The 24,088-nt window shown below is 46.1% G+C and overlaps 1 protein-coding gene across 1 annotated transcript in view; it reads right to left on the bottom strand.

Moving 5' to 3' along the window:
- TMC1 (transmembrane channel like 1) overlaps positions 1 to 24,088 on the bottom strand; it is a 372,520-nt gene that overhangs the window by 183,003 nt on the left and 165,429 nt on the right. Inside the window, exon 7 of the mRNA XM_069242288.1 lies at positions 17,742 to 17,840. Coding sequence (XP_069098389.1) covers positions 17,742 to 17,840 — 99 coding nt within the window. The remainder of the gene's footprint in view (positions 1 to 17,741; positions 17,841 to 24,088) is intronic.

The following is a 24,088-nucleotide window of genomic DNA, read 5'->3' as shown; positions in this document are numbered from 1 at the left end:
GAGGTGACTGTTTTATTTCTATCTGATGCCCCTGCAGTGTTCTCTCCGTCATGTTCGGGTATCTTGTGTGGGCCTCGCCCATGCAGTGTGGGCCCAGTGGTCCACGGACTTTAAGGGTGGAATACCTTGGACTAATATTCTTGGTGTATATATTTGTAAATAGTGTATGTATATTATTTGACTACTGAATTTTAATATATTACAATCGTTCACCTCATTTCCTTTTGTCTTTGCATTCTTCCGGGGGGGCTTGGGGGGGTGTAACTGTAATGTATCATGCTGTATTAGTGTATGTGTTGTCGTGGGTGAGGGTGGGGGTGTTGCGTGTTGCGTGTGTGTGTCACTGTTTTTTCCCTCCCCTCTCCCCTGTGTCGTAGGTGCAGTACTCACTGTGGTCTTCGCCACCGGCGTTCGTGCTCCTGGTAGAGGTGCAAGAAGATAAAGGCTGGTAAAATGTGGAGCTCTGGTTCCATGGCATCCTGGTTCCTTGTGGGGTGTGCAGAGGTGAGCGTTTTCCCTTCGAAGTCCTGTTTCCGCCGTGTTTTTGTTCACTGTGAATCCGCCCTGGAAAAGGTGGCGGATTGGTAGGTTGTAATACTGTGGGTGGTACATTGTCCTCCGCCTGTCTGTTGGTGGTGACTGCCGCGCTGTTTGTTTGTACCGCCGTGGCGGTCGGAGTGTTAAAGTGGCTGTCTTTGTTGGCGGTTTTCGCCACAGTCGTGATTCCATTTTTTTTTACCGCCGGCCTGTTGGATGTTTTACCGCCGCTTTAACATCGACCGCCAGGGTTGTAATGACCACCTTTGTCTAAGTCATGGATGGTCATTTTTAACAATCTTGAGGTTGATAGGGACATGTTGTTGAGAGGGATAAAATTCGCCACACTATGTTGAGAAGTAAGTTGATAGATGAGGCCCATCAGGGTCACATGGGAATTATCAAAACAAAGGAGAGATTGAAAGCAAGTTTTTGGTGGCCAGGAATGGATTTAGATATTGAACGGGTGGTAAGAGACTGTGTGCAATGCAGGAACAGTGATAAAATGTTGCCACCACGTTCAATGCTGATAGTTTGCATAAATTACCAGATAGTCCCGGCAAGAGATTGCAATTGATACTGTTGGAGAAGTGAGAAGAAAATGGTATACGCCATACTTAGTGGTGATGTTGAATCTATACTGTAGGTGGGTGGAGGTCTCTTGTGTAGGAGAGGTAACTACTAGCAGTATAATCAAATTCTTCCAGGAGATATTTAAAAGAAGGAGCTTTCCCAAATCTCTACTTTCTGTCAACGGTCCGCAATTTGGTTCCAAAAGCATGGAAGACTCTGTAGAGTAATGTGGTATAAAGCACAAAGTGCTTTATTTGTCATCCCGAGATGAATGGAGAAGTTGATTTCACAGGGTCATAAAAAAGAGCATTCAGTTACCCTAAGTGAATCCCTTAGATTAGAAGAATGAGTTGCAAAAATGTATAATGGTATACCACATGACACCCCATTCTAGTACTCGGAAATCACCATTTGAGTTATTTAAGGGATGGTCACCTAACAACTCACTATGTCCAGGTTTGAAAAATTAGGATAAGGGTATCAAGTACAATGGAATTGGGTGTAGTGAGATCGTGAGATCGTGAGATGAAGTTGTAGGAAAAGAATGAAAAGCATTTTGATGAAAGAGAAAGGGCAAAGCACAAAGAGGTCAATGTAGGTGATTGGGTGAGAGTGAGGGCCCTGGTGGGTTGTATGTCCTGGTCAAATTATAAAAAACCCATACAAGTGAGACAATGTTTAAAGAATGCTATCAAAGTGAAAGATGGAAGGATATGGAATAAAAGCTGAGTAGTTGTATTGAAATCAGACTTGGATGAGTATGATAATTCTATGGAGGATGACAATCAAGAGTGTGGTGGAGAGTTTGGATATGATCTCAATGAGAATCAGTTGAGTGAGTGCAAAGAAATTATACGCAAAAGTACTAGCCTATCATAGTTGAAGGATTAGGTCAAATTAAGCTTTAGATCCACTAGAAAAGAAAGTTATATTTTAAATGTCTTGCATATTTAGTTAATTAGAAATGTTATATGTTGATTATGCTGGTATTCTGTAAAGGGCAACAATGTAATATTTTATTGTTTATCTTAAAGAGGTAATTTGTTGAAGGGAGTAGAAGTAAACTATCTTGCTGAAATTGCTTCTGTAGCTGGTTGCTATGTGATGTCACATGGAACATGAAATGCAGATGTCACATGGAATGCAACTTAAGATCCAGTTAGTCAGTTGCCACTGGAGGCTTGATAGATGAAGTGTTTAAATAAAGTATTGCTTACTTTACTCACAATACGTGTATGGAAATGCTTGTTCTCACTTTACAGTATCTGGCAGTGTTTTTCAGTTAGGGGTGGATCTGAGCCCATCAGAGAAGTTCTGCACTTAGAAAACTTGACAGTACCATAATGGATAGTACCAGAATGTCATGCAGGATGTTTGATACAGGGGTGGATGGATGATTTGGCATTCTAGGATTGGCCAGGGGTGTCTGCATCAAGAACTTGCCACCCACACTTTAAAAAAAACCTGCACAAGGGAGAGACAGTGAGCAAGACCCTGGAGGGCAATGACTCCAGACTCATGCATAGCTGGAAATATAATCCACTTGATGTCCCTGATGCACTAAGCACTTTGCAAGCAGCTGACCCAAAGGGTTAAATGCTTTTCTCTAGGGCCAGTGGTTCTGGCCCCCTTAACCCACTGAGGCCCAGTTGTGGAAAAGACCTGGACACCCCTGACCCCTCACAACTGCTTTGCAAGGAGGCACTGGGGACTTCGAAGATCATTAAGGCATGATTTAATATTGTCTTACAATTCAAAGATGGCCAAAACATTACTTCTAAAAGTGGCAGCCATGCTTGAACTTTAAAACAATGTGAGACTATTTACAATAGCTTTGCAAAATAGACACTCACTGCTGTGTTAGTTTTGTTATTGCAAAAATAGGTCTGCCGTTTTTAGAAGGCAACATGTTTTATGTTTTCTACTTCTATTATTTTAACGTATCTTGCATATTTTGAAGAGTTTATGTGTGTGTTTCTGCGGTTGTGTCAGAAGGTGAATGGAAGGATGAGTCAGTGGATTGCTGAATGGATGCATGAGTGCAAAGATGAGTGATAGAGTGAATATGTATTGATTTATTAAGTGTCCATACTGATCGGTGAAACACATGGCACTTTCATTCAAAAGCCAGATCTATTGGCATTGCCAATGCTTGATGATGATGGTGCTCCTGGTGTGCTGGGGAAGCAGTCTCTCCACAATTTTCCTCACCATCTGCTGGTGATATCTCAGTTTGGCTAATGGTCTTCCACTGGCTGGCCAAATCAACTACAGAAGCAGGCAGCTGAGCAGCCCACCAAACAGAAAATACACCCCTCAATCTAGAACGCTTATGCAAACACAAATATGTCTGCTGACTTTGTCTTATCATCTGGTATGAGAAAAATATAATATCATTTAGTATTGGAAATCAGAAACTACAAAGAGAGGGCATCTTTTCAATACTGAGTTCCTTAAATTGAAACAATATAGGTATATTCCAAAAGAGAACCACACAAGAAAAAAACAAGATAACTAAAAAGACATATAATGAAAACATCATTAAAGTATGTTTCTGTCACTGTAAAAGTGGGTTTTTACAAAACCTGTGGTAGGTTAGGAGGAACTGGAACGTATTTCCCTCTAGTCCCGCTCTACTCCCATAAAGAGTATTAAAGTTTCAGGTTTTGTTCTAATCATGTCATCCACCAACCCCATAACATTCTATGCCTTAGGAGAGAAAGTTAGATTCATAATGCAATTGAGAAGGACCTTCCGCATTCTTTGCTTCTTCACAAACTTCACAAACAATATGATACTATATATTCAGGATAAACTCCATTTCCCTCAGATAATGTGCTTGATTAGTTGTTTTGAACTTCACTAAGGACAGAGATCTGTATTTTTCAGGTTGGTCCTCTTGTTCTCTAGTTGCAATGGACCGCATACTCATTCTAGGTTGGAATGTTGCCTGGGTTATTCATACTGATTAAATTAGAACTGTACTTATATTGTGCATTAAGCATGCCTCCATGACAGACCACAAGTAAATGCAAGATACTGACATTGGTAGATACTTGTCAACCTCACAAAATATGTCTGCGCTGTAACCCTCATCATCGTGATGAAAAAATGTGTTACTGGCCATTTTATATTTATGGTCTTATTGAGAGGCAGGTGGTACAGAGCAATCCAAGGAAAATATCATATATGAGCTAATCATAGAGCTGCAAAGATCAGCAGATTCTCCACTGTATGTTCTCAGCTGAATAAAGCATTTTAATTTCCACTGAAAAAAGCAGCTGTGAATCCTCCATATATAGAGAGGGAAATCTGCCATGGCATTGGTAGAAAAACCTCTAGAAAGCTTGCTTAAAAAGGGCAGCAGAAAGGCTACATATCTAATATGTAGGTGAGGTGGTCTGCACAGCATGTTCATGGAGGGAACAAAGTGGGCACTATTGCTGTTCCTCCTCCTCCTCCATTGTGCAATGTCAGTACCTCCACATGTGGACGGAAATTTGGTTATGGACATCAGTCATTTCTGGAAGGTCCATTGGTAGATTTACACATTAGCTGAGCATTTGCTGATACATTCAGCTATAATTGCAAAAATATTCACCAGCAGATTTAACTTTGCTATGTGAGGATGGTGAAGAACGTTGTGAGGTTGAAATTCAGAATATTACATATTGGAATATCTTCTTGCACACATATTGGCCCTCATTATGATATTGGCGGTAAATACCGAATACTGCCGCAGTGACCGCCGCCAACATACCGCCGCAGAGGTGAACATCCGTCTGCCAGATTATGACACATACACACAAAATCAACAGAAAACAGCCACAACCACAAATCCGCCAGACCCCTGAACGCGATAAACTTTCAGAACTAGCACCGGAAGAGATGAAATGACCTACGATGGAAGGTGCGTTCCATTGCAGCAAGGCAGCAGCTTGCCATCAGGAGGACTGGCTTTGGATCCTCACCTCCTCCTCACAGCTGACAGCATGGGAGGAGCAAGTCTTGACAATACTGCATCCTGAGGGACTCACTGGAGTAGCCAGAGGACTGGACACAGGTGAGTCGCCATTTACAATCTATCACCCCCCATACCTGCATGCCATCTTACCCCTGTACAATGACTCTCTTCACCCCACTCCATCTCACACAGTGCACCACTCCAATTACCACACCTAAATGGCAACCCCTGCATGCCATACCCACTGCAAGCACATCCCTTCCAGCTTTGCAGGTACACCCACCACCAATGCATACACAGCATGTAGAACTACCAATCCCACAATCCATCACCACACACTACCAACATGTGGGATGACAACACCAATATCATTGGGAAAGCTAGAAATGCAGAGTACCCTAACACATCACTTACATCCCAACAGGTGCCCCAGCCAATGTCAGCGGCGAGGACGTGCCACGGCTACCCAGTCCCCCACCAGAAGATGCCCCCAGTGATGACAACAACTCCGGAGGTCTGGATCTGGATGAACTCCCTGGCCCATCTGGGACCACGGGTCAGTCGGCTACCCCATCCCATTCCCAGTCCACTACAGAACCCCCTCCTCTCTGAATCTAACACCACAGCAGCCAGCCAACACCCCCAGACCTCTGTCCCCAGGACATGTCAATCAGTAGTGTGCCCACCTGTACAGGGACCCGAGTCGACACCACACAGGCAGGACAATGAGGGTCCTGGTGTCAGTGGGAGTGGGAACACCATGCATGGGACACAGGCACAGGGGGCCAGGGACAGTCAAAGGACAGCTGTGTGCCAAAGTGAAGATAGGGCCAGGGAACTGACTGCCCAGGAGGCACTCACAAATGTCCTGGCGGCATACCGACAATCCGAGGACAGGATGGGTCAGGTGCTCAACATCATGGAAGAGAACCAGCGGCTGCGCGGGGAACACCACCAAGAGGTCTTGCAACAATTGCAGGCCTTGAACACCATCATGGTCTCCATTGCAGGGGGGCTGGGTGACTTGGCCAACATCATGCGGGAGTAAACAGCACACCAGAGGACCCCTACCACTAGACAGTGTACTGACAAGCCGTCCACATCTGCTGCAGCTAGTGGACAAGAGGCCCTGCCACAGGGCCCACAGGCCACCAGCACCCCTCCCCCTGCAGAAGGGCAGCCACCCGGAAATGTTCCCTGCGACCCAGAAAGACACCAAAGACAGTTGCCAGGACCGAGACCACCGCCAGGAAATGAGCCCCTCTACAATGTTCCCCTTATGTTCCACTGTGTCAGCATGTCCACTTTGAACTGCCATTCCTCCTCTTTCCATGACCCCTTGGACACTGGACCTGTGCCACAGACTGGGCCACTACACTGGACTTTTCCCAACCATCACCCCACTCCATTGCACTTTGCATTGTATACTTCATTTATTAACCATCACCCTTGGACACAACTTGAGTAATAGTGCTTTGTCTGAAGGAAATGTACAATGTTTCAAACTGCATTATCCTGTGCAAATGTCCTGTAATATGTTCCTCCATTCTACATAAGTATCTCAGCAGTCTGTACACATCACAGCATTGCACTGTTGTAACCACAACAACATCTGAAATAAGGGAAGGCATAGGTGACAGTCAGTTGGGATGCAAAGGTAGTGACGGACATTTCACTACAGCCACACAGCACAACACTTAAATGGAGAAATGTATAGTTCAACAGTCTTACCTGAGTGTCATTGGAAGTACTGCTGTATGATAAGTGTCCTATTGTCCACATCCTCCTCCTTTTCCTCCTCACTGTCCTCAGTGTCCACTGCTGCCACAGGTGCATTGTTACCCCTCCTTCTGCAGATAGAGCACATAGCATCTGAGGGCCAAATTGTGCAGCATGTAGCACACCACCACAATCTTGCAGACCTTCTCAGAGGAGTAGCATAGGAATCCACCTGTCAGATGGAGGCACCTGAACCTGGCCTTCAGGAGACCCAAGGTGCGTTCAACAATCCTTATGGTATGCCCATGAGCATCATTGTACCTATTCTCAGCCCCTGTTCTCGGATTCCTAACAGGGGTCAAGAACAAGGACAGGTTTGGGTAGCTGGAATCACCTGGAAGAAGTGAGGGACACACATTAGCCTTGCACAATGGAGTGGGGTATGACTCCTGTAGGCATACACTGACATACATTGGGTGGGGACTCAGGCTCACCTATAAGCCACACTCTGTGCCTGTGTAGTCGTGCCATCAGCTGTGGGATGCTGCTATTCCTCAGGACAAAGGCATTATGCTCGGACCCAGGATACTTGTCAGTGACGTGGGAGATCTACTGGTCAGTAAGGCACTTCATCTGGACACTGAGTGAGTGGAAACTCTTCCTATTCCTGAACATCTGTTCATTGGCCTTGAGGGGGGACTAAGGCAACATGGGTGCCGTCAGTGGTCCAAATCACAAGTGGTATGTGTCCCATTGCGTAGAATCCAGCCTTCACAGTGGACGGATCATCAACCTGAGGGAATGCGATGTAGCTGCCCATGTGTTTGAGCAAGATAGCCAAAACGCTTGCAAGCACAATTGAGAACATTGGCTGTGACATTCCTGCAGCCAAGCCCACAGTCACCTGGAAAGAACCTGTTGCCAGGAATGGGGCACTGATAGTACCTGCACAAGAAGAGGTATTACTGTGGTGCAATGGATAGCAGGTAGCGGATCAGGCTCCAATTGTGCACACAGCTCTGTGATTGTGGCCCAGTCCAGATGATAGGTGAGTATGATGTGCCTGTCCTCCAGTGTAGCCAAGTCCACAAGGGGTCTGTCCAAGGGTGCCTGCCTCCTCTTCATGTCCTCTGCAGTGGTTGGTACCTAAGTGACCCAAAAGTTAAAAGGGAGTGACAACAGGACCTATGGACACACAACATCAGAGTACACAGAACATGTATGTATGTTGGACACTAGGATTGTCTAGGTGTGTACAGTCGACACCAATGATGCACTTTTAAATTCAATACATGAGTACTAGCAGTAGGAAATAGCAACCGCCTGTCCTGTATGCAGGGACAGGTGGAAGTGACCTCACTCCGCTGGCATTAGGCGTCATGGCAGAAGGTGGTCTGCACCGCTGTGCAATTCATCATTGGCTAACATGGGGCTCTATGGAGTACAGGAACCAAGGATGATCAACGCCGGCGGTGACGGTGTTCACCGCCGCGTACATGACAGCCATTTTCTTCCTACTAATTTACTTGATTCCTGACTTTCCACTGGACTACATCTCCACTGAGTGTGCTGCTGTGACCTGTGTCTGGTATCTGCCATGGCCTGTGTTACAGGGGAAAGGGCCCCAGCCTTCACGTCAGAGGAGATGGAGAGGCTCGTGGATAGGTTCCGACCCCCGTATGGGCAGTTGTATAGGCATCCAGACCAACAAGTGAGTACATCATGGATCCGTTGCATGCGACATGGCTGCATGTACATGTATGTCTGTGCTGGCAGTGTGTCATTTGGGGGTATGTCTGCAGGCAATGTGAATGAAGAGGTACAGGTCATGTGGGTGCTTGATGAGGGGCAAATGCTGTATGTAGGCAATATGTGTGGCAGGCTGGATTGTATGGTTCATGGTGTCCCTCTCTCCATCTCCTCTGCAGGTCAGCACCCATCAGAAGAAGGGGTTGTGGCGTGCCATCACCAAGGATATGCGGACCTGGGGGTCCATAGCCGACAGAGCACCTACTGCAGGAAACAATGGGAGGACCTGAGATGCTGGGCCCGGTAGACCGCGGAGGCCCAGCTGGGGACAGCCTCCCAATGAAGGAACAGTGCCTGTCAGAGCCTGACCCCCTAACGGCATGCATACTGGCGGTGGCCTACCCAGAGCTGGATAGGAGCTTGAGGGCAGCACAGCAGCCACAAGGGGGTGAGTATAATGTGTGTGACATTCATTGTTTGTTGCCTGGCATGGTATTTGGGTGCAGGGTTCTAGTCAGTGGATGCCCCAATATGGCAGTTTAGACATTGCTGCGTGGTCCAGCTAAGGTATGTTGAGTGGTATGCATATTTGTAATTGTTAGGTAGCTGGCTTTCCATGGCAGACAGGGCTTAGTTGGTCCCAGTAGGTGTTCAGGTTGTAGTGTTTGGCTCCTACCTGCTGTAGTACCTAGCCAGTGGTATGCCACTGTGGTCCATACTGCCCATTCTTAGTCCCAGTGAGCGATAGTGATGTGTATGCTATCTGTGCTGTTTGTGCTGTCATTGACCCTGTGCTCCCTTTTTTTCTCTCTCCACCCTCTCCTTTTGTCATCCTGTCCATGAGTGCATTAGCATCATCTGACGAAGGGGCAGGGGCACCGGCGAGTGAGGGAGCTGAAGCCCACAGGACCCAGGAGGCAGAGTCCACCAAAGCTGAGGTGACCAGTGGGACAGAGTGCGAGGGAAGCACCTCATGGGAAACAGGAGCTGAAACAACTGACTCTGATTCCTCCTCCGATGGGAGCTCCCTGGTGGTGGCGGACCCCTCTGAGACCAACCCAGCAACTCCATCTTCTGCCAACCCCATACCAGCACCACCCTCCCAGTAGCCCCCCACCGATTTGCCCGTGCCCGCTCACCCAGAAGGGTGGGTGTCTCCTTCACCCCAGGTACCTCAGGCCCTGTCCCAGTCAGCCCTGCTGCCCTCAGTGAGGAGGCTATTGACCTCCTGAGATCCATCTCTGTAGGGCAGTCAACCATAGTGAATGCCATCCTGGCATCCCAGATGCAGCAATGCAATGCCTTCCTGCGGGGCATTCACGGTGGCTTGGTGGCCCTACAGAAATTGTTTCAGGCTCTGGCCTCCTCTCTGACAGCAGCAAGTGTCCCTGTTTCTTCTGTCCCCCTCCAACTACCTTTTCCCAGTCCCTGTCTCCTCTCCCCAAACCCAGCCCATGCACACATTCTGACAAGCATGCACCCAAAACAACGGACAAGACTTGCACAGACAAACACAGGCACCACACTTCAGTTTACAAGCACACACACAGCCCACACACAGATGCACACACAACATCAGCCACTGCCACCACTGTCTCCCCTTCCTCCTCCTCCCTCACAGTCACATCAGTACTCAAACCTGTATGAACAGCATCAACGGTCCCAGATCCTGCCACCTGCACAGCCTTTCACACAGTCACCACAACAGCAGAACCCTCAGACATGCACCCCACACACCACATGCAAGGTTACCACTACCACCATCACCACCTCATGCAGCACACCCACCTTACTTGCAGACACCACCACAACATCCATCCACACGTCCTGTTTGACCTCCACCACCCTGTCTGCCCCCCTCCAAAGACACACAAACTCTCCCACTCAGACCCCCAACAGCCATCCACCTCACACATGCCTGCTGTCCATGTGCCTGCATCCAAGTCCAGCACACCTCCTCCTCCTACAACCACTCCGTTTACCTCCACTCCTGTACCTCCTCCCACATTCCGCCCCACTGGTCCTAAGAAGCTTTCGCTTTCCCGCCTTGTCCTCTTCCCTACCGCCGCCGTCCTGCCCATAAAAGAAAAGTCCCACCCCCTGCCCAGTACCTCCAGCTCCAAACTGACTCCGTTCCTCCCCCTAAGTGTACTCCTGCCACTAAGTTGAAGAAGGGTGGCACTCTGGCCACTCCTCTACCCCAAGCTGGAAGGGCAAGGACCCTCCCTCTCCCAAACCCAAGGACCCCCCTGCAAAAAAGAAACCATCCTGCCCCCCCCCCACTGCCCTCTGCTCCCTTAGGTGCCAGCCTACCATTACCATAATGCCCCTGCCCAGTAGAGTGACTGGGCTGTCAGGAGTCAAGTTGTGCCTTGGACGTTGCCCTGTGGCATTGTGCTTCACTTGGACTGGCGCATGGCCCTATCTGTAAATATTTGCATTACCAATCTAGAGGTCGCTATACCCAACATATTACATAGGTTGGACAAAAGGTATCTGTCCTGGCATTCTTTCCTTCTGGATTATGTTGGTGTGGGAACTCTCTGCAGATGGTTCTGGGTGTGTGGTATGTGTGTATGATGTGTGTTGTGTGTGTGTGTGGGTGTCACTATCCCCTCCCTTTCTCCCTCCCTTGTGTGCTAGGCAGCTGTACTTACCGTCATCATCTTTGTCGGCGTTGGTGCGCCTAGACTGCCAGCACATGGTACAGCATCGGGAAGATTTGTAGTTCTGGTTCTATGGCGGCCACGGAGTCCTCTGTGTCCCTGGAGGTGAGTGTCTCCTTTTATATGATGTGTTTCCTCCAGGCTTTTTTTGGTGTTGCTAATGCCCCGGAAATCCTGGCGGTCTGCTATGTCATAATATAGTGTGCAGATCCTTGTCTTTCACTTGCCTGGAGATTGCTACCACCGTGTTCAGTGGCCGTACCACACTAGCAGTTGGGGTGGTACATTGGCTGTCTATGGGAGGGATCACTGCCATGGTCATAATTTGGTGGTCGTGGCGTCAGATGACCACCAATGTCGTAATGACCACCATTGTGTCCTAAAAATTGATTACAAAAAATGTGTCCCATTAGTATGACTTTAGTGCTATATTTTTAATTTTTTATTAAGGACAAAATATGTGTGCCAACGAGATCTCCCTATAGAATATTCTTGCTTACAATGTCACATAGTTCTCCGCTACACTGGCATAGCTAAAGTATGTCAGATGCCAATTTTGATAAAGGTATTCTGGATCCTCTGTGGCTTTTATTAGTAGATGGTTAGAAGTTTGAGTTGGAGAAGCCAAACCAGAACTCGCGACTAGGGGTGAGTGAATGTAAAAATGGTGCGAGGTTGTAAGAAGTTTTGGCAACGGGTAGAAAATGTGCATGTCGAGCGGTTATATGTCGGAACCACGGGTGCATCAATCACCCGTGGCTCAACAACGAGGTCGGAACAACGACCTCGTTCTAACCACTAATGCCTTTACCACAAATGCGTTTACAATGATTTTACCATTGTAAACGCATTCCTGGTAAAGTCATTAGCAATCAGCATGCCCGATCCAGCATGCTTACCCTCTAGCCCCCCACCCCAAAAAATTACCGCGACCCCCATCCCCACAACAACCCCAACCCCCACCCCCAAATTTACCAGAACCCCAGCCCCTCGCCCCTAAAACCTAAACCACCCCTTAAACCTAAACCCAGACCCCCCCTTCCCCCTAAACCCTAATCACCACAGCCCCTCACCCCACCCAAAAAACTAAAAATACCCTGAGTCCCCGCCCCTAAACACCCCAACCCCCCAACCCACCCCTTAAACCTAAACCCTGACCCCTCCCCCTAAACCCTAATCACCCCCAGCCCCACCCCAAAAACTATAAAAATACCCCGAGTCCCCACCCCGCCCCTAAAACCTAAACACCCCAAACCCCCAACCCACCCCTTAAACCTAAACCCTGCCCCCCTAAACCCTAATCACCCCGAGCCACCCACTCCCCACCCCACCAAAAAACAGCCCCAGTCCCAGCCCAACTTACCTCCTCCTTCACCGCCTCCACTCCGACTCCCTTCTGTACCTTAACCACGCATGTACGTTGTTCAGACATGCGTGGTTAAGGTACCAAAACCAGGAAGCCGTGGAAAACGAAACCGTTGTTTCGCTTTCGTTTTTCACAACTTCGTGGCTCCGGACTCGTTCTTCCTGGAGTTTCCCATGTCGAGCTGCTTGTGCTGCAATTTAGAACCAGTAGCAAGAGCGTCCAGTTATTTGAGTTGATTTTGCTGCCTCTAACGAAGATAATCGACTCAAGCAGCAGCAAATCTACTTGAGAAGTAGCCCTCTGATCGTAACCGCTTGCGACCGCCTGCATTAGAAATTCATGCCAGGGGACACCCAATCTTGCTCAATATTCTGGATCCTTGTGGGGAAAAAAATCCAGCACGTAGCCATTGGCAGAATATGGTTAGAACCCTTGCATTATTATAAGAGTAATGTAGAGTCATCACATTCTGCCAATTCCGTAGGCCATCATAAGTTAGCAGGCCCGGGACTGGGGAAAACACGTGGGTCATGAAATTTATGGTCCTGGAATTGGGGAAAGCGTTCAGATTCCAGATGAACCCGACTTATTTATGCATGCAATTCCCCAATCAGGGCACTTTACCACTCTCATTTTTCAGAAGGTGGAATTACTACGTGATAAGGCATTGGATTTTACTAGATTCTTTACTGTACCCCATAAAAATCATACTTATACTGAATGGTATGCTTGTAGAGATACAACTCTACACAATCCAGAATGAGGACCTAAATCAGGCACATTATTTTACCTGTCTAGCAAAGGTGTAAAACTGTCAGGAAAGAGAAACATTTTGGCCTATTTACAAAGGTCATTCTGGTTGTAAACATAGGTTAGGGGACAAAATTTCAATTTTGAAACCTGACAGGAATCCACAGAGGGATTCCTTACAGGCATACATGTTTTTACAACTTTAGTGAGTGCAAGGGAAAAATCAAAGTAGTAAATTCCACTCAAGGGACAGGAAGTGAGCCTTCAAAGCCATTAAATGCCTTGAAAGTTTGGAATGACCCATAATTGTGTATTTGTGGGCATTTTTTTACACCTCTCTGACCCCTTCCCACCCTTGCAGATGGGAGATTTTGGGGGTCATTCTGCCCCTGGCGGCCGGTGGCCGCCAGGGCCACCGACCACGGGAGCACCGCCAACAGGCTGGCGGTGCTCCCACGAGCATTCTGACCGCGGCGGTTCAGCCGCGGTCAGAAGCGGAAAGTCGGCGGTCTCCCGCCGACTTCCCGCTGCTCGGGAGAATCCTCCATAGCGGCAGAGCACGCTCCGCCGCCATGGGGATTCTGACACCCCCTACCGCCATCCTGTTCCTGGTGGGTCTCCCGCCAGGAACATGATGGTGGTAGGGGGTGCCGCGGGGCCCCCGTAAGAGGGCCCCACTGTGTATTTCAGTGTCTGCAATGCAGACACTGAAATACGCAACGGGTGCAAACTGCACCCGTCGCACCCCTGCAACTACGCCGGCTCAATTCTGAGCCGGCGTCCTCGTTGCAGGGGCATTTCCTCTGGGCCGGCGGGCGCTCTTTTGGAGAGCGCCCGCCGGCCCAGAGGAAATGTTTGAATGGCCGCCGCGGTCTTTTGACCGCGGTGCGGTCATTTGGCGGCGGTACCTTGGCGGACGGCATCCGCCGTCCGCCAAGGTTAAAATCACCCCCTTAATGAAGTAACTCCCCTTGCAGGACTGTAAAGGAAATGGATCACCCCAGACTTGCTCAGGTGCAGGAAAAATGGTTTCCCTATGGAAAAAGTGCATTAGCAAAGTGAGCACCACTACCCCTATGAAAAGGTATCTGCTATGTGGAACTCTGCACAAGGAAATAAGAGTATTTAAGTCTCATGGCATTCCAAAAAATGTTCCTGGAAATCTGTGCCTCACACATCTTTTCAGATGTGCTTCTGAGAATGTTTGTGAGTAGAAAAAACTGGCAAAACTATGCTCAGGATATGTATGTCTGTTGGTCACACACCAAATCGAATCCCTAGCTTTAAGGTGGCAACTTGTTTTTAAAGTACTTTTACAACATACAAAGTTCAAAAATGTGACTTCAATAATTAAATGGAACATTTGTATATATTTTTCTATAGAAAGACTTTTTAGATTTAAAAAAAAATGTTACTTTTTTGTCAGTGCTAATAAATATTGAGTATAAAAGTGTTGGGAAGAATAATCTAGATACTAATCTTCCAGCAGATGGCTTCCAGAGAATGTACTATCAGTGTGCAAAACTTTTCCAGAGAATGTGCTAATAATGCGCGACTCACACCAAAAGGAGAAAAAGCTTTGTTCTGTAGTGAATTGTTAACTGACCCGCAACGTTATTTCAACTGTTGCCAGCAAACCCTCGCCTCCACTTACTTGATTTCAATAGGATACACTGACAGAAGGCACTGAATCAACCTTCGGAGAGGTTTTATGCTGCTTGGTGATTTTACAACTCAGAAAGATGACATGAGGGTTCACACTCAGAATATACAGAACCTTGGAACCCACATCGTCATCACCAGGGAGCAGCTCATGCTGGCCAAATGTAAGTTCTAAAAAGCCTCTACATATTTGAGAAAATATATTGTTGTGTCTTTTTTCGGACTGGTGTTACCCAAGACATTTTGATTTTAATAAAATATGTATAACATACTTATACAAAGGGACTTTCAGTCACCTCTCTACATCCATTGATCTGTTGTTGTGTCAGTCACATTTTGTTTCCGCCCACTACAGCATATAGCATGAGACAGTGGTCAGCCTTTTTAAGGCATTGGTTAACTTTGAGTCACTGCATTTGCTGTCTCATATGGAGCACATCCATACACAAGATAGTTCCCTTCAGTGCAAGTGGTTTTATTTTTACTTTATTACTGTAGTTTTTCTTTGATTTGTAGAGCCTGATGTGAAGGAAGGAGGCGTTTGATCGACATTTCATCTTTATCAGATCCCATCTCCTGCCAACACTGTTGTAAATTCCTTCGGGGTGTTTTGCTTTTCAGACTGATGCCATTTCACAGCATGCCAGATCAGATTATGGCGGTCATTCTGACCGCGGCGGTCGCCGCCCGCCAAGCGGTTCCCGCCGAAAGACCGCTCCGCGGTCGCGGCGGCCATTCTGGCTTTCCCGCTGGGCCGGCGGGCGACCGCCAGAAGACCGCCGGCCGGCCCAGCGGGAAGGCCCCTTCAACAATGAAGCCGGCTCGGAATGGAGCCGGCGGAGTTGCAGGGGTGCGACGGGTGCAGTGGCACCCGTCGCGATTTTCACTGTCTGCAAAGCAAACAGTGAAAATCTTTGTGGGGCCCTGTTAGGGGGCCCCTGCACTGCCCATGCCAGTGGCATGGGCAGTGCAGGGGCCCCCAGGGGCCCCACGGCACCCGTTCCCGCCATCCTGGTTCTGGCGGTGGACACCGCCAGAAACAGGCTGGCGGGAAGGCGGTCGGAATCCCCATGGCGGTGCTGCAAGCAGCGCCGCCATGGCGGATACCCTGGGCCAGCGGGAAACCGGCGGCAAACCGCTGGCTCCCCTTTTCTGACCGCGGCTTTACCGCCGCGGTCAGAATCACCCAGGAAGCACCGCCAGCCTGTTGGCGGTGCTTCCGCCGCCCTCCGCCATGGCGGTCATGGACCGCCAGGGTCAGAATGACCCCCTATGTTCATTTGAAATTGTTCTGTATTCTTATCCTCTTTTTTCTTTCATTAAGATCTCTTCTTTCTTTCTTCCCTTCTTCCTTTCTTTCTTTCTTTCATTCTTTCTTTCTTTCTTTCCTCCTTTCTTTCTTTCTTTCTTTCTTCTGTTTCTTTCTCCCTCCCTTTCTTTATCTGCTTTCTTCCTTTCTTTGTTTTCTTTCCTTCTTTCCTTGTCTTTCTTTCTTTCTTTTGTTTTCAAACTTCATCCATTGGTCTAAGGTTGGTGTCATTCACATTTTTCTTCCACCCACTTCCACACACATCAAAGGACAGTGTATCAGTCCACTTCAGCCACTGGCTGACATCACTACGAGTTATAGCATGCCACCCTTTCAAAAGGAACACATCCACATACAAGGTGGTTGCCTTCAGTGCCAGGGAGTACTTAAGTAATGTGTGTGTTTTTTGTGACCAAAACAACTTTTGTCCTTGTAGCAAATGTTTTTTTTTCTTCTTTTTGATGAGGGCCAGAAATATTCACAAACAATAACCTTTGGCAAGAAGCATGACAAAACAAAACAAGGATTGCCAGAAGGCTGGCAGCAAACATCAGAACTATTGTATTTGCCAATGCTTGTGGTTTTTAATAAAACAAAACTTAATTTTGTTAAGTGAGGCTTCATCTACATCCTGGACCCTCCTATAGCATCATGCTAAACTTTACTCATGTTTCTGACATTTTGCCATTCTTACTTCTAGCACAGAAGTGTTATCCAATAGAATTTCATACTTTCTGTTCATGTCTACATTTTCAAAAATTTTTGGTAATTAGTTAATACGCATTTTTACATATTTTACATTGTGTTGGACCGTAAGTAGCCTTAAATATTACGTTATTGCTTTTTTTATGGCCAGCGCTATCAGATCAGGTCTAGTACCTTCCTCAAATGAAGAAATCTCAAAGATACCCAGAATTACCAAGAGACCCAGGGGTGCTTCTTGGTGAACCCTGATTTCCATAGTAGGGATCTGTAACTAGCATGTAATGGAGCTCCACTAAAAAAGTGGTTGAGTCACTAATTTTTCTGCAGCCCTGCTCTGTCAGTGAGTATCTGTACAATACTTTTTCCATCCTCATCAGCAGTAAATCACTTCTTTACACCTTTCCATCTGATTTCACCTCATGTGTCAGTTAAATCTTTGATTAAATAATCTTGAAAAAGTGGCCACATGGCAAAGCAATGTTCAGAAGAGTTGATGCATGGGTGTTTTATTTTATTTTTCATCCAGTGACAATCATAGATCACTGGATGAATTAGACTAGTAGTGTATTTTTTGTATGAAACAACAACTTTCTATCACACATTGTATTTAAAGTCAGCTTAATTGTACATCTGTATATAAATATGTCTACTTTAGGATACTGTCACAGATAGGTTAATGGTTTGCTAAATGATATAGGCATTCAGTATAGATTAAACTTCAAACAAAATCAGTAAGCTTACACTAAAGTCCCATAATGTGGCAAAGTTCATAGCACTTGCTTCTTCAGCTCGCGGCACAGTTTTTCTGGGAATAGATCCATATGGTTTTCCCATTAATGCCTGTTTTCAAAATATAAAAGATAAAAGGTATATTATATACATCGCAGGACATTTTGCATTACTACCTGTTTTCTGAAAATGTAAAGCAATTAAGTACCTTGAAATCTTTGATGCAAATATGTTTTCATATTTAGTAATTTAATTCACTTATTCACTCACTCAGTCACTCACTTACCCAACAACTCGCTGAAAAGGAGAAACATACTCCAAGAAAGTGGAAACAGCAGTTTTATCTTCCATCAACATTAACCACCCAGCAGCAACTGCAAACTTGAATCCTCTCACCCACCAAGGTTCCACACAGGGAAGTTATACAACACTCTAACCCAAACATTACATTTTGTCCCTCACCCACTACAGCCCCCTTACTTCAAATATGCAGAAAAAAAATAATTATTACATAAACAAATTAAACCTAAAAGAAAAATCAAATATTGCCTCAAAAAATAATACAGCATCAAGGCATAAATTACCTCATAAAATAGGGGTTGCAAAAGAACAATGATATCTGGATTATATTATGTAGAACATACAGTAGAAAGAAACACTCACAAAAAACAACCCTTAATACAAAGTATAATTTTTAAACTTTGCGGGAACAATTTTTGTCTACTCGGAAACCTCCTATGACAATCTTTATTTCCTAAGTCAACATTCTCCTCATTGTTTGTATACACATCCATCTTCTCACATACGTACGCAGATTTTGACTCACGTACAATTGACACCAAGCACTTATTCCACACCTTTCCATTCTCCAGCACAACAACATGATTTTTTACTTCCTTCATGTAAATAGGTGCTGAAAAATGCAAAAATCCTTTACAGTCATAACCTGCTTTCTTGATCCTTACCCAGTGCCAACCAAGCCCTTCAAAATCCTGTGTTGGTCATCCACAGTATTATACTTCATTTGTCCAGAACACCTAACATCCATCACCCTCACCAGATTCGATATATCAACAGCTACTCTTCCTCGCCAGATTCGATATATCAACAGCTACTCTTCCTCTCAATAGTGCAAAAGGAAGCATGCCGTACTAATGTGAGAGGTTGTTCTCATGGCCCATAACATGTCAACCACAGTTCTCTAATGCAAAACATCAATTAGTGCTAGTTTTAACTGAGCTTTAATGACACTGTTCAATCTTTCAACCAAACCATAATGACAGGGATGGTATAAAGATGCCCTTAGGTGCTTTAATTCCAAAAACTCTTTTATCTCTTTAGCCATTAACTGAGTGCCATTATCTGTCACTGATTCTGATGTAAAGCGCCCTCATTATGACTGTTCCAGGTGAAGTATATAAATTGACAAATAAATAAATACATCATATAATGTCATTCTTTCCTAATTTTCATCCAATTTTAAGATCCGGATCCAGTAATAAAACTATGAAGAAAGAGCGAAGGAGCTCAGTATTCAAAGCAGATCAAATAAGTCGTTGAATGAGCCTTCCAAAAGGGTTTAGTTTGCTTGAAAATATAGAAAGAAAGTAGGTGGACTTGACAGCTAGCAAGACAGTAGGAATATGACCAGGCACTGCAGAATAGGAACATTAAAAGTAGGGCAATCATTACATTCTATGAAAATATCACACAATTATATGAAATACATTTAATACTTATTTTCCCTACAAGTACTAATCACACATTATTGTGATGCCTGTTCTCTGCGAGTTGGGAATCTTGTGCTACATTGTGTTTGTATAGTTTTTGTAGCTTAATGAAGCGGGGGAAACTAACTTTGATATGCAAAACAGAGAGTGATTGGCATTGCATCATCATTTCATTCTTGTCGTGCCATGCTACCCTCTAACCTGTACATAGGATTGGGAAATTTTAAGACTCCGCCTATGTTTCGGAATTGCAGTGTTCTGCTGATGCCCTGTCAGTATACTTTTTAATGAGCATGATTTGTATGGTCCTATCTTTTTCAGACAGTCCCCTATATGCTTCCCTGTTTGGAAGTGTTTATTGCCTCGCTCGAGGGTTCATAGTCAAGTCTGCTGGCAGGTGGTGCTTTACCAGGATTTCCACTACTGCTTCCTAGGACTTTGTTCATCTATACAAGGCCTCCCTTTTATGTTCTCAGTCATCCACCCCTGTACTCACTAATACATTAATTAATCCCTAAAATCATGCATCCATTCACACCCATACTCACCCATTCATCCATACACTCATGAACTTCCTAATTCTCCCATCTGTGCACTCACTCGCTCCTTGCCACCGAAGCACTCATCTATTCACCCATTGACTCTTTATCTCATTCAGCTACTCCTTTCCCACACAATCACATACACAAATGCATCAATCTATACAAATGAACTAAAACAGAACTATTGACATTTGGATTACTCGTTCGAAATATAGGAAATCAAATTCATTGGTGTGGTGTATCCCAGATTTTCACCTTAACTGTTTTAGCTGACGGTAGAACTCTGTGCAGTTTACCTCCCGTAGCCAAGGATAAAGTGCCTGTGCTCTTCCTTCAACATTATGTAATTGCTATACCCCAACTGGCATATTAAACTTACCTATAAGTACCTAGGGGCATATTCATCCATCTTTCACGCAGCACAAGCCACCTTGCTGCGTCGCGCTGCATGAAATGGAAAGGGCAGGAATGTGCTGTATTTAATATTATACAGCACATTTATGTCATTTCCTAGTGCTGGTGCACGTTTGGGTGCCTAGCGCCGACGCAGGCACCCTTGTGTAATTTTGTAAGGGTGCCTGCATTGTAGGCAGGATAGTTTTTGTGCAGAAAGGAACACCTTCCAAAAAACAATAATCCTGAGAGGCTTTTTTCTCTTCCTACGTGGAATATGCAGCACGCGTAGAAAGAAAGAAAATGAAGAGAAATAAAGATATTTCTCCTTGTTACGCCTTACCTGGCGGATGAGTAGCATTTTGACGTATCCCAGATCTACCAGTAATGGTAAATCTGAGAATGCACCAAAATTCATTGGTGGATGCCTGGGAACACCCACACTCCACCATGGAATGCATCAATGCTGCAAAGTAATGCAAGGCAGAGATTTACGCTGCCTTGTGTGACTCCAGATTTATTACGCCATGCAGGGCCACGCAAGGTGGCCTTAAGTGGCTTGATAAATCTCACTTAGGCTTTGCATACTACTTGTGCACCCTTGCATGAGACAAAGGCGATGCAAAAAACCTTGATAAATCTGGCCCTTACTATTTAACACAATTAGACCTGTCAAATTAAACCATTTTAATAGGTCAAAACCTTTCTTTTAAATATTAATAAGTGGTTCTGTAGCTCATATTTCCCATATGACAAGGTGCATGGTACTTAAAAGTAGGACATGTAGAAATTTAGCGTTACACCTATCCTCACAATGAAAAAGCTAAAAACACTAGTTTTACTGTAGCAAGGATAGCTGTTCTATCGGAATGCACTGGGATGCAATATTATATTTAAAAGTGTTATATTCAACTGGGAAACAACAGAAAATGTAATTCTTAGACTCTTTGAAATCTTGATTAAAAGCCGAATTCACTGGTGAAGTAGGATTCATAATAATACTGTGGAGAAGGTGCTTTACGAAAATGAACCTTTCACTGTTTCAAGCCTCTGGAGGTTAATTTGCATTAGCCCTCAGCTGCAGCCCCTGAGTGCTTAACCCTGAATCAGGTGTGAACACTGCTTCCACAGCACAAGACAAATGCTTAGGTATGAGGATATGTCTCTGTTCCTTTTGAAGGGTGACCATTTGGGAGGTACTCAGTAACCTGATTACCTTCAAAGAAGACTTACCCTGTCACAGGCAAATGTAAGCTGGCAACTGGGAAGGGCCCTTCTTTGTTCCCCAGGCAAGCAGGTTTCAATTACAGAGGGAGAGGAGTTGCCCTAGAACCGGTTTAGAGTGACTAAAGAAAAGGGGTTGCTCATTCCCTGATAAGAAGACTCCACGAAACCGGCATATTAGACAAGGCCCTCAACTCAATCAAATCCTTCCTCTCCGGCAGAACACAATGAGTGAGACTTGCCCCCTTCCTTGCAGAACCTACACCCACCACCTGCCGAGTGCCCCAAGGATCCTCCGTCAGCCCCACGCTGTTCAACATCTAAATGTCCCCGCTAGCCACCATTGTCAGAAGCTACGGAATAAACATCATCTCCTACGCTGACGACACCCAACTCATCCTCTCCCTCTCCAACGAACCAGACAAGGCCAAACACAACTTCCATGAGGGCATGAAAGCAGTCGCCAACTGGATGAGAGATAGCTGCCTTCAACTCAACACAAACAAGACCGAGGTACTCATCCTGGGCCCTCAACCCAATGCATGGAGTGACTCCTGGTGGCCTCCTACCCTCGGAAACCCACCCACCCCTGCCAGCCAAGGCCACAACCTCAGAATCATCCTGGACCCCGACCTCAGCATGAACCATCAGATCAACTCAGTCACCTCCACCTGCTTCCGCACTCTCCGCCTCCTATGCAAGACCTTCAAATGGATCCCTTACAATAGAAAGACCGTCACACACGCCCTCATCACCAGCAGACTGGAGTACGGCAACACACTCTACTCTGGAATTAACAAAAAACACACCCTCAAATTGCAAAACATCCAGAACGCCGCCTCCAGATCGATCCTTGACCTACCCCGACACTGGCACATCTCACAAAACCTACGCACACTATACTGGCTCCCCATTGAGAAATGAATCACTTTCAAAATCCTTACCCACGCACACAAAGCCCTCCACAACACCGAAACTGCCTACCTTAACCAGTGACTCAACTTCCACGTACCCCACAGGACCCAACGCTCAGCCCAGCTCTCTCTCGTAGAAGTACCCTGCATCCAGAAAACCAGAACCGGAGGACGCTCCTTCTCCTACCTCGCGGTCACCACCTGAAAAGCCCTACCCATCCACATCAGACAAACCACCTCCCTCCCCAGCTTCATGGAGGAACTGAAGACATGTTTTTTTTAATCCACCTCTGGCACCTGCTACACCTACCCCAGCACTTTGAGACCTTAAAGGGTGAGTATCTGCGCTTTATAAAACTCTGATTGGTTGATTGATTTCCCTAGCCACCTCTTGAAACTAGGCAGAGAGAGGTACTTTGGAACTGTTTGCTGTAGGGCACAGAGAAAGTGAGACAAAAGTAAGTACAGTTAGCCCTGGGAACTTTCACCCTATTGGTTATGGAGGGTCCAGGAGTCACCCACATCCACTGGCTGGTGCCAAGCATAAATGTGGCACTCACTGTACCTGCCTCAGAACATTACTTGGCATATGGAAGATCAGTAGAGGACTGAACCTGCTGTCTCAGACCAGAGAAGAGCCTAGAAAATGAAATGGGACCTGCTCTCCCTCTTGTCCCCAAGACGCCAAGGGTTATAAAACTGACTTTCTGTTCATCCTACAGCAAAACAACAAACTACAAGAAACATTTCCTGCAACTGCCAAAATGACCAGTTCTAACTAGATCTGCCTTGGATACTGCTGATTGCTCCTGGCAGAGTGAGCCTTGAACCCCAAGGACTGTTCCTGAGGTCCTGGAACCCTGGGCTGCATCAAAGTGTACTCCTATCATCCTGAGAAGCCTTGATCTTCAAAACTTGTTTGCTCCAAAGATCTCAGGTGGACCAGGACAAACATGCCAAGCCAATCCAATGAAGGTGTATTGCCACTGGACTGAAGATTTGGGTTTCCCTCCTTGGAGCTTTTCTGCAGCAAGAAATCTGATCCACTGCATATCAAGTTATCCAGTCTTGTGGAGCCTGCTGAAGGAATCTTAGGTCCAAGAAAGTACATACATGGACATTTTCACCAGGTGAAGTCTACAAAAGTGTCTGACTGTTAGGGAACCTTCCTTGGGTGCAAAATTCAAAATTTCCCACTCTGAGCTTCCCGGTGTTGATGGCTACACTGGGGCCTTATCCAGAGGCTATTAAACCATGTGGAGCCCTTTTTAGCCACAGCCTGCTGTCTTGCCCTGCTAAATATTTTGCTCTTCCTTTTCAGACACTTAGGCCCTCATTATGAGGCTGGAGGTAATCAGACAGACAGCCTCTCTGTGGTAGTCTTACAGCTGCTGACCCAGCGGTAAAGGCTGCTGCATTACAATGTGTGGGGTTTGTCAGAAGCCAAACCGCCACAACACCACCTGGCCCACTAGCGCCTTTGCACCAACACGGCCGGCAGTGAGCACCTCTAGCCCGGCGGAAGGCTGAGGCCTGCTGATCAGATTACAAGGCTG

The sequence above is a fragment of the Pleurodeles waltl genome, chromosome 1_1 (assembly GCF_031143425.1).
Source record: "Pleurodeles waltl isolate 20211129_DDA chromosome 1_1, aPleWal1.hap1.20221129, whole genome shotgun sequence".
NCBI lineage: Eukaryota > Metazoa > Chordata > Amphibia > Caudata > Salamandridae > Pleurodeles > Pleurodeles waltl.
The sequence above is the reverse complement of the archived record's forward strand: the minus strand, read 5'-3'. Positions and strand labels throughout refer to the sequence as shown.